Source organism: Dermacentor albipictus, chromosome 1, assembly GCF_038994185.2.
Source record: "Dermacentor albipictus isolate Rhodes 1998 colony chromosome 1, USDA_Dalb.pri_finalv2, whole genome shotgun sequence".
Lineage (NCBI taxonomy): Eukaryota > Metazoa > Arthropoda > Arachnida > Ixodida > Ixodidae > Dermacentor > Dermacentor albipictus.
In genome coordinates, this window is record NC_091821.1 from 128,555,848 (window position 1) to 128,567,252 (window position 11,405).

Here is an 11,405-nt window from a genome sequence, read left to right on the forward strand (position 1 = left end):
AAGCACCCAAAAGTTAGGGGCAGGCTTTACGATCAGGCTGGTATAATGAAATGCACGCAATACTGCAACAAGAGCAATGCAACAACATGCTAATTACAATCAAGTGAATGGAGACGCATTTGCATAACGTAACAAGGTACCAACAAAACAGAAAAAACTACCACTACATCCTATGTAACGATTTGCTTGATTATCTCAGTGATGTGCAACCATGCCGATGGAAGAACGTTCCAGTCATTTACCGTAGGTGGAAAAAAGTTGAACCCATTTTCGCTGGAAGGGGAAAGAGACTCAGTATGGCGATGCCTTGTTTCTCTGGTGATGAGGGGCGATATATATATAGAGTGGGCACGGTGGAGCGGCAGCCATGCAGTCGCTCAAAATCCCGATCTTGCTTTTTGTGCAGTTTATCGCTCGGTCTGGCACGTGGCTACAACCTTCGGGTCCAGCGATCACCGGCTGTCCATCACCAGCGTTGCTGACGGTCCCGATCTTCAATAATGCGTCCTCATGTCACCAGTTCTACTTTACCGGGCACATCCCTTCCATGGTCAGCGGGTGGACAACACTGCTGGCGACTGCAACGACGCAGGAGGATATAAGAGCTTTGGAAATCCTACGCCCCTTGAGTGGGCACGGTGGAGCGGCAGCCATGCAGTCGCTCAAAATCCCGATCTTGCTTTTTGTGCAGGTTAGTAAACCCCCCTCTCTCTATTGTAAGCGGACTAGCAACGTCTGCCTGCTGCTCCTACCGTGCCCAAGTGTGCTCTTTCAGTGCTTGTGCGAATGCGTATTTGTTACGAAGCTCTTAATGTGTTGCGGTGACGTTGAACTCAACCCTGGTCCTACTAACAAAGAAATACTTGATGCTATCACTAAACTTTCTGAAAACGTTGACCACCGTCACGTTGAGCTCAAGGCAGCTTTCGACGACTTAAAGACAAAGCAGGAGGTCTTAGTACAGACCGTCGCTAACCTATCAGTAAGATTATGCGCGGTTGAATCCTTTGTCGAATCATTCGACGGTTCTGCAGCTCTTAATGACGCACCACGTCTAATCACCGAAGCTGTCAGAATGGAAGGCCAGGCACTCAATTCTCGACTGGACGATCTTGAAGATAGGTCGAGACGAGATAACCTATTGTTCTTTGGAATACCGGACTGCCCGACTGAGACATGGGCTCAGTCAGAAGGCCTTCTTCAAGACGTTTTGTCTCGTCACCTTAAAATACAAATTTCTGACTCGGAAGTTTCCCGAGCACACAGATTAGGATCCTACACAGATAAAAAGACTCGGCCAATTATCATCAAGTTTTCGTCGTCTAAAGTCAGGGATGCAGTCTGGGCGCAGAAATATAAGCTCAAGGGGACTGGTGTATCAGCTAGCGAAGATTATTGCAGAGCTACGCGAACCTCAATTTGCAAAGGCAGCCGGGAAGACGTACTCTCTTCGCATGAATAAACTGATCATGGACAAAAAAACGTACGTGTACTCCTCAGTAAGTGACAGCGTACGCGAAATTGCTTCAGCACGATCAGTGGATACGCAAGATAGCGCTGGTACTATAACTGCACGTGCTGGCACTTCCAGTGCATCATAGCTATGCCCGCTCAGATCCTGCGCAAAAGACGCCTCTATTTTTCTTTCCAATATACGGAGTATTCTGAATAAACGCGTGGAATTGTCTTCCGCTTTTGATTCCTGCTCTGCTGATATTGTTGGTCTAACGGAGACTTGGCTTTGTGCAAAAGTTAAAGATGAAGAAATTTTGGACTGTGAAAAGTGCTACAAATTTTACCGATGTGATCGTGATTACCGGTCTGGTGGTGGTGTTCTGCTGGCGGTTACCGATAGTCTTGCTTCCCATGTTATTCCAATTGTATCCTCGCTTGAGCTTGTGTGTGCGCGCGTGCTCATTGATTCTCGCGAAATAATTTTTTGTGTCTGTTATCGGCCACCAACTGCATCATTATCGTTCTGTAATGAACTGCACGATGTTGTCAATCAGCTGTTTGTCAGATACCCAAAATCGCCCCTCTTCTTACTTGGCGACTTCAATTTTCCTGACATCAGATGGGAACGAGACTTGGTTTCCTTAAAACACAACTCAGCTGAAAGCAAAGAATTTTTAACTTTTTGTCACGACTTCAACTTAACTCAGCTCGTTCAGTTTGCCACTCGCATAACTTCCACTTCCGCTAATATTCTAGACTTAATACTTACCACTACACCCGACCTAGCTACCGGCTTAACTCATTCACCGGGAATTAGCGATCACTCGATAATTCACTTCACTCCACGGGCAAAGATTTCTAAGAAGAAAAAAACTAGGGTCATCCAAGACTACGGCAAAGCAGACGTAACCGGAATGAATGCGGAATTTCAGGTCTTTGCTGATCAGTTTTTCGCCGGTTTTGAGCAGCGGTCGGTTGAGGACAACTGGTTGCGTTATAAAAACAAACTCTTGTCTCTTATTGATCGTTTTGTACCTAAAAGAAAAGTTTCATCATGTACTCGCTCACCATGGTTCAATAACATGTTAAAGCGCATGCGCAACAAAAAGAAGCGGATATTTCGACGCGCAAAATTCAAAGCCAGAATAGACCACTGGTCTTGCTATCACAAATTTAACAGAGAATTCTGTACTGCACTCTCAAAAGCCAAGAAGGAATTCTTTGATAAAACTCTTCCTTTGCTACTTCGTTCTAATCCCCGTAAATTTTGGAGCATTATTAACGGTACTAAAAGGACACACATTCAGTTAATCCAATCTGATGTCCCAGTAATTCAAAGCGAGTGCTGCAATGTTCTGAACAATGTGTTTGCTACTCATTTTCATAAGAGCACTCCCACAGTATTACCGCATATAACAAAAACCAACTTCTTCCCAATGGATTATATCGCTATTGATGCAGTTGGTGTCGAAAGGCTGATTGCCAACTTAAAAGTGTCTTCGTCGGCCGGTCCAGATTGTATTTCATCAAAAATGCTGAAGTGTACACAAGTTTATTCTGCACTGATATTGTCAAAGCTTTTTCAACAGTCATTACAGATGTCTACACTACCCTCTGATTGGAAGATAGGGAAGGTGGTCCCAGTGCATAAATCTGGTGATGTACATTCTCCCAATAATTACCGTCCGATATCATTAACATCCATTCCAGTAAAAATCCTAGAGCATATAATATACTCGCACCTCATTGAATTCCTTGAGTCCAATTCCTTCTTCAGCATTTATCAGCATGGATTCCGTAAAGCAGTTTCGTGTGAAACGCAATTGTTATGTTTTACTAACGACTTGTTTATTAACGCGGATCATGACTTTGATACTGATTGCATATATTTAGACTTTGCTAGGGCATTTGACTCCGTTTCACATGATCTACTTATCTTCAAGCTTAATTAACTTAACATCGACCCAATGTACTTGCATGGATTAAGGAATTTCTCTCTAACCGTAGTCAGTATGTGACGGCTAACGACTTCTCTTCACGTAATTCTGCCGTAACATCTGGTGTCCCGCAAGGGTCCGTTTTGGGCCCTCTGTTTTCTTGATTTATATTAATGATCTTCCTACTTGCCTTTCTTCCTCAACTGTCCGACTGTTTGCAGATGACTGCGTGGTTTACCAGAAAATTACTAACCATGACGATTATCTCAATCTGCAACGTGATCTAGATAGGGTATTTGAATGGTGCAGTCAATGGCTCATGACACTTGATACAACTAAATGTAAAAGTATGCAGGTTTCTCGCCACAGCACTAATCATTGTCCGCGTACTTACCACCTCAATAATATGCTATTACCATCTGTTGACAGCTATACAGTCAAACCTGTATATAACGAACACGCATATAATGAATTATTGAATATATCGAACTCTTCCGAAATATTTTTGTCAAACACATGTATTTTTAACTTCCTATAGCGAACGTGGTTTGGCATAAAACGGATATAACGAACTTCGCGACGCCAAGCCCTACCTCACTTTAATAGCAGGCGGCAGGCTTCGTTGCACTACAAGTTTGCTGTGCGGCGCAGCAAACGTTCAGGACTACCTTGCAGGCGCTGGCAACGCCACAGATGCCACGTCGTCATCGACAGTTGACAGCCAAAGAAATCGTCCGCATCTCACAACCGCTGACAACGCCGCTTCAGCAGCGGCGGCAGCGGCGTCATCGAATGTTGCTTTTGCGTTTTAGTGTTAGCAGTGGCGTGGCCGTCGTAGCGTTGTGTGGAGGCTCTTTCGGTGGTCGTGTCGAGTGCAGTGCGAGAACATTCCGACTTCACAAGAAGCACTTGCTGCGTCGGATTTACTGCGCCGCCACTGCAGTGCTATTGAGGGCAGTGGGTTTGCCCTTGTTGAGTGTTTGCAAACTGTGGAACAGGGCGTGATACGGAATGCGATCGACGCTAAGAAGCAGGCCGCGATAACGCAGTTCTTTGTGCGTGAATAAATGAACGTGACCCAAGTAAGCATCGTTCGAGTTGCTGTGCCTTCTGTGATTGAATTTTGCTCCTCTTGCATGTATTCTTTACGAAATTTTATATTACGAATTATGGACATAGCGAACTAATTTCTGACTTTTTAACTGTTCGTTATAACGAGGTTTCACTGTAAATACCTTGGTGTTCACATTTCTTCTAATCTATCGTGGAATACGCATGTAGAATATGTAACTAACAACTCCAATCGCATGCTTGGTTATCTGCGTCGAAACTTTTTGGATGCCCCATCGTCCCTGAAGTGAACACTTTACGAAACCTTGGTACGTTCTAAATTAGAGTACGCATGCGCCATATGGGATCCTACTCAGACTACACTCATTCAAACTCTTGAAGCCATTCAGAATCGCGGCGCACGTTTTATCTTGTCGAATTATTCATGTCATTCCAGTGTCACATCTATGAAGAAAACCCTAAACTTGCCTGACCTTTCGTTGCGTCGAAAGTCATCTCGCCTCAGCCTTTTTCATAAAATACATTATTATAACAACGAGATGAAGGACGTTTTGTTCCATCCACCTCGTTACATTTCTTCAAGGACCGATCATCGCTTCAAGGCGGGGCTACCTTCTTGTCGCACAAAATTGTGTAATGACTCTTTTGTTCCTAGAACAAGAGTCGCATGGAACCACCTTCCCTCCACAATCGCCAGCATTGCTGATGACTACCAGTTCAAGATCGCTTTACAAGACGCCTTGTAATACTTCTGTTTTTGTTTGCTGCACATCTTGCCATTTCTTTCCCACTACTTTCTGTAGTGCCTTTGGGCCCTGAAAGTATTTTAAATAAATAAATAAATAAATAATCATCTGCGTTTAAAGCTAGTTTCCTGTGCTCCAGCTGAAAAAGAAACTGCAATCTCTGAATCTTGCACCTAAGCTGCAATGATTGAATGTTATGTTGACGCATTAAGGTAGTAGGGGAGCCTTTTTGCCGATACTTTGGATAAATAAACCGTATAGCTTTCCGCTGGGTCATCTCGAATCTTCACTTCACTTCACTTTTATTTCCTTAAAGACCCCTCAGTGGGGGTATTACATAAGGGGTGGGGTTTACAAATGTGCATTTTAATTGGTGGCCACATGAGTTCAATGAAGAATAGTAGTATTAAGCTTATCAGCAAACGTCGTTGAACAGGTGATTTCGGTTATGTGACGGGGCAGGCCGTTCCAGTCGCTTGATGATCGGCAAAAGAAGGATGCAGAGAAGGTTGTAGTTCGGCTGCGTGGACGGGTTACTTGCAAGGAATGCCCTGTACGCAGGGAATGGCGAGGGGGTGGGGCCAGTACATATGGTGCATGATGGAGCGAACTGTAATAGAACTTGTGAAAGAGGATTAACGAATCAATGCGACGCCGGGATGATAGCGTGTTTAAGGCGGACTGTGCTTTAAGTAGTGATACGCTAGTGTTATAAGAATACGAAGAATGAATGAATCTTGCCGCACGATTCTGAATTCTTTCAAGTGCATTGATAAGGTAAGTTTGATGTGGTGACCAGATGGGAGATGCGTATTCAATTTTTGGACGTACGAGCGTCTTGAATGCTAGTAGTTTGACGTGTTGCGGTGCATGACGCAGATGGCGTTTTAGGAATCCCAGTGTTTGGTTAGCGGATGCAGTAATGCGCGTTACATGAGCAGACCAGTCTAAGTCGTATGAAAGGGTGACGCCGAGGTATTTAAATGTGTCCACTTTTTCTAAGGTAGTATTAGTAATATTATACGGTGAGTATAAGGGCTGATGGCGGCGAGTGAAGCACATTACTTTACATTTATTGGCGTTAAGGGTCATTAACCAGTCGTTGCACCAGCCTTGCACTTTGTTAAGGTCATTTTGTAAAATACTGTGGTCAGAGTCATTAGTAATTGTGCGGTAGATGACGCAATCATCAGCGAACATACGGATTTGTGAGGAAACATTAAGGGGAAGGTCGTTAATATAAATAAGAAAAAGTAGGGGGCCTAGAACACTACCTTGTGGGACGCCAGAAGTTACAGGTAGGGGTGCGGAGGTGCGATTGTTGACATGCACTGACTGTGATCGGTTAGTGAGAAATTCAATAACCCAATTTAAGACGTCAGGGTGCAGGTTCAGTTGGGAGAGCTTGAGTATTAGGCGTTGGTGAGGTAACTTATCAAATGCTTTAGCATAATCCAGAAAAATGGCATCGATTTGGGTGTTAGCATCAAGATTAACGTGCAAGTCATGGATGAACATAGCAAGTTGCGTTTCGCACGAGAGACCTTTACGAAAACCATGTTGGGATGGGTGAAAGTAGTTGTTAGTGTCAAGGAAGTGCATAATTTGGGTGAAGATGACGTGCTCCATTATCTTGCAGGGTACGCTGGTTAGGGAAATCGGTCTGTAGTTAAGAGGCGAGTTTTTATTACCTGATTTGTAGATTGGAACGACCTGCCCTTCCTTCCAGGTGACGGGGATGCTACAGGAGGACAAAGACTGTGAGAAGATTAATCTAAAGTACGATGCGCAGATGAGTTTAGTATTTTTTAACAGTTTAGAGTTGATGCCATCCGCCCCCGATGACGATGAGAGCTTTAGCTTTTCAATTATTGCCGTTATGCTATGTTCAGTGAATTCGATGGGTGACATAACAGATTGCACAGTTGACGGTGGTATAGGTAACAGAGCATCAGGTTCAGTGGTGAATACTGATGAAAACGCGCGGTTAAATGCATCGGCACACTCTTCTTCGGGGATTACTATATCGTTATGGTCGGCGATAGTGATAGCATTCGGTGGCTTGGGGTTTAGTAGTTGCCAGAATTTCTGGGGGTTAGTGCTTAGTACACGAGGCAACCTGTCATGGAAAAAGGAGTGTTTTTCGCGGCGTATAGCCGAGAGATATACTTTCTCTGCTTCGTAATATTTGTCCCAGGCCACAGCACAATTGGTTTGATTTGCCGACCGAAAAAATCGTTTCTTCCTGTTTTCTAGAGTTGATAATTTTTTTGTGAACCAAGGTTTATTGCTGTTAGTCGGTACTGACACAACTGGAATGTGATTATTAGCAAGGTCGGTGATTTTTTGTTGGAAGATCGACCAATTTGCTTGAAGTGTGCGGTTGTGGAATTCATCACTGAAAGTGGGGTAGAAGGACATTAGTTCGTTGTTAATGGCTTCGTAGTTGCCTTTATCGTATAGGCGTATTATTTTATTCCATGATTCTCGTTTTGGGAAGCTAAAGTTAAAGACAGTGTGGATTACTTTATGGTCGCTAATTGCCGGGAGATAGGATATCGAAGATAGGCTAGATGGATTGTCAGTTAATATGAGATCTAAAATGTTGGCCGAGTCATTCACCACGCGGGTTGGTTCTAACACTAGCTGGGTAAAGTTGAAATTAAAGCAGACTTCGAGGAAATCATTTTCGCTTGTAATATGTGACGAAGGTGAATAGTTATCCCAACTGATATTAGGGAAATTAAAGTCTCCAAAGAGCAAAATCTGAGCGTTAGTGTATTTTTTCATTAGTACATCTAGGACGCGGTTGAGCTTGTCAGTGAAGCTAGTGTCTGCTCGCGGGGGGCGGTAGCAAACGCCAAGTAAAATAGTTTGCGGGGTTGCACGAAAGAGTAGCCATAATATTTCAAGGTCACTTGGGTTGTGAACAATGGAGCAGGGTATCGTATTACTAACGGCGATGAGCACCCCGCCGCCTCTAGAGTGCTGGCGATCGTTACGGAAGACATGGAAACCGGGTAGGTCATCCATGACCTCCGCGTCGGATACGTCAGCGGTTAGCCAGGTTTCGGTAAGTATCAACAAGTTACATCCAGATGATAAGACCAGATTAGATACAACGTCACGTTTGGAAAGGAAACTACGTATGTTAGAATATATTGCTGAAATAGTACTGTTAGGGCGGGTTGTCGTTATCGAATGGTGTGTTGGATGACGGTGATGCAGCGATTGCTATTGGATTTCTTTTACACATTTTGTAGTTTCGTCGTACATGTACTTAGCAGATCCTATAAACAGAGTTTTGTAGCGTAATGAAAATGCAGCTGACTTGGTCCTTGCAAAAGCCAAAAGATTTTTCCGGGCATTCTGCACAGTACGAGAGTAGTCTTCGCGAATGCTATAGTTAGTCCCTTTCAACTTGCGGCCGTTAGACAGAATTTGTTCTTTTGTTTTATAAAAAAGGAATTTTACGATTATAGGATGGTTTCGGTTATCAGAATGGCGGCCGAGACGATGCGCACGTTCAATCGCCTCAGGATGCACGGTTATGTTTAATTGGTCGGCGCAAAGCCGAATGATTTCTTCCTCTGCCTGAGCGGCGGATGTAGACGCACTTGGGTCGGGGATACCGAAGAAGACAAGGTTGTTGCGGCGGGCTCGGTTTTCTGCGTCATCGATGCGCGCTTCTATATCGAAGATTGCCCGTGTCGTGACGGCCGCAGAAGTCTTAAATGTTTCAACCTGTCGCTGCAGGTCCTCGATGTGTTGACAGTGGCTCTCGACGGCATGCATTCTTCTGTTTAGTTCAGAAATAGAATTGTTAGTCTCGACTAGTCCGCTTTTTAAACCTTGAATCTCGTTAATTAACTGTGATTGCCCAGCGGATAGCTTCTTTAGTTCAGTTAGTATAGCGTTAGAGTCAGGGCCGGGGTTAGTTTCTATGTCGCCCGACAGTAGCAGCAAAGAGCGCAAAACATGAATACAATTCATTGCGATCGCAAACAGACACTGGGGGCTCGGCAGCAGCACCAAAACATAGTTGCTTGATTTCTTAGCGTAGAGACTATAAGACTGACTAACCTGCATGTTAAACAGCAGCAGTTTAGTGGACTGTATCGTGGCACAGCCACCGAGCCCACAGGTTGGCGCGTGAAGGCGTTGGTCTTTTGTAGGCGATCTGCCAGATGTTGCTGACGCAGGCAGCTCCCTGGTGGTAGGGCTGATCACGCTCGTAGCATGCGGCGCTAGTGGAAGCGTAGGGGGCGCTAGCGTGACTCGGCGATAGACAGCAGGGGCACGGCCAAGGCACGGTTCCAGGCAGATTGAAGTTTCCTTTGGAGCAGCCGAGATGGTAGCGGGCAGAGCTGCGCCGATCAGTGCGATGATGAGCACCTGCATGTTAAACAGCAGCAGTTTAGTGGACTGTATCGTGGCACAGCCACCGAGCCCACAGGTTGGCGCGTGAAGGCGTTGGTCTTTTGTAGGCGATCTGCCAGATGTTGCTGACGCAGGCAGCTCCCTGGTGGTAGGGCTGATCACGCTCGTTGCAGGCGGCGCTAGTGGAAGCGTAGGGGGCGCTAGCGTGACTCGGCGATAGACAGCAGGGGCACGGCCAAGGCACGGTTCCAGGCAGATTGAAGTTGCTTGTGGGGCAGCCGAGATGGTAGCGGGCAGAGCTGCGCCGATCAGTGCGATGATGAGCACCTGCATGTTAAACAGCAGCAGTTTAGTGGACTGTATCGTGGCACAGCCACCGAGCCCACAGGTTGGCGCGTGAAGGCGTTGGTCTTTTGTAGGCGATCTGCCAGATGTTGCTGACGCAGGCAGCTCCCTGGTGGTAGGGCTGATCACGCTCGTAGCATGCGGCGCTAGTGGAAGCGTAGGGGGCGCTAGCGTGACTCGGCGATAGACAGCAGGGGCACGGCCAAGGCACGGTTCCAGGCAGATTGAAGTTTCCTTTGGAGCAGCCGAGATGGTAGCGGGCAGAGCTGCGCCGATCAGTGCGATGATGAGCACCTGCATGTTAAACAGCAGCAGTTTAGTGGACTGTATCGTGGCACAGCCACCGAGCCCACAGGTTGGCGCGTGAAGGCGTTGGTCTTTTGTAGGCGATCTGCCAGATGTTGCTGACGCAGGCAGCTCCCTGGTGGTAGGGCTGATCACGCTCGTTGCAGGCGGCGCTAGTGGAAGCGTAGGGGGCGCTAGCGTGACTCGGCGATAGACAGCAGGGGCACGGCCAAGGCACGGTTCCAGGCAGATTGAAGTTGCTTGTGGGGCAGCCGAGATGGTAGCGGGCAGAGCTGCGCCGATCAGTGCGATGATGAGCACCTGCATGTTAAACAGCAGCAGTTTAGTGGACTGTATCGTGGCACAGCCACCGAGCCCACAGGTTGGCGCGTGAAGGCGTTGGTCTTTTGTAGGCGATCTGCCAGATGTTGCTGACGCAGGCAGCTCCCTGGTGGTAGGGCTGATCACGCTCGTAGCAGGCGGCGCTAGTGGAAGCGTAGGGGGCGCTAGCGTGACTCGGCGATAGACAGCAGGGGCACGGCCAAGGCACGGTTCCAGGCAGATTGAAGTTGCTTGTGGGGCAGCCGAGATGGTAGCGGGCAGAGCTGCGCCGATCAGTGCGATGATGAGCACCTGCATGTTAAACAGCAGCAGTTTAGTAGACTGTATCGTGGCACAGCCACCGAGCCCAAATCGAATCCGTCAGTATTAAGTTTTGTGTGTGGATCGCAAACAATAGCAGCATATTCAAGCTTTGGTCGAATAAGCGACGCATATGCTAACCGTTTTGGCACGACCTGTGCTTGTTTTAATTTATTTCTGAGGAAACAGAGTCTGTGGAAGGAGCACGCGCAAACATATTATATGTGTGAATTGCATTTCAATGTGTTTGTTGTAGTTATCCTACGTATTTGTAGATTGTGACCTCAACTAGTGGCTGTGACGCAAGCGAGTACGAAAAGGTAACACAGTGTAATTTTCTGGTTATTTTCGTAAAAACAGTTTGCTGGGCGTTAAGAACCACGTCTCATTGTTCACACCATTTGTGAATTTTTTGTAAATTGTGAAAAAAGAATGCTTGATACTCAGAACATCTCACTTCATTAAATAGCACGCAATCATCAGCAAAAAGTCAGATACAAACTGGCTCACTGATTACATCAGCAATATCATTTAATATTGAGAA

The 11,405-nt window shown here is 46.1% G+C and overlaps 1 protein-coding gene across 2 annotated transcripts; it reads right to left on the bottom strand.

Moving 5' to 3' along the window:
* Nucleotides 1-225: 225 nt before the first annotated feature.
* On the bottom strand, nucleotides 226-10,848 carry LOC139055788 (proline-rich protein 36-like). 2 transcript variants are annotated; one of them, XM_070533337.1, is made up of 2 exons: nucleotides 9,293-10,848; nucleotides 226-578 (listed from the first exon to the last, which is right to left on the bottom strand). In XM_070533337.1, the coding sequence occupies exons 1-2, from the start codon at nucleotides 10,544-10,546 to the stop codon at nucleotides 552-554; spliced, it is 1,281 nt and encodes a 426-aa protein (XP_070389438.1). In that variant the 5' UTR covers nucleotides 10,547-10,848; the 3' UTR covers nucleotides 226-551. The 2 variants fall into 2 exon arrangements, with proteins under 2 accessions (XP_070389438.1, XP_070389437.1); XM_070533336.1 differs by lacking the exon at nucleotides 226-578 and adding an exon at nucleotides 6,833-6,950.
* Between the last annotated feature and the right edge of the window lie 557 nt (nucleotides 10,849-11,405).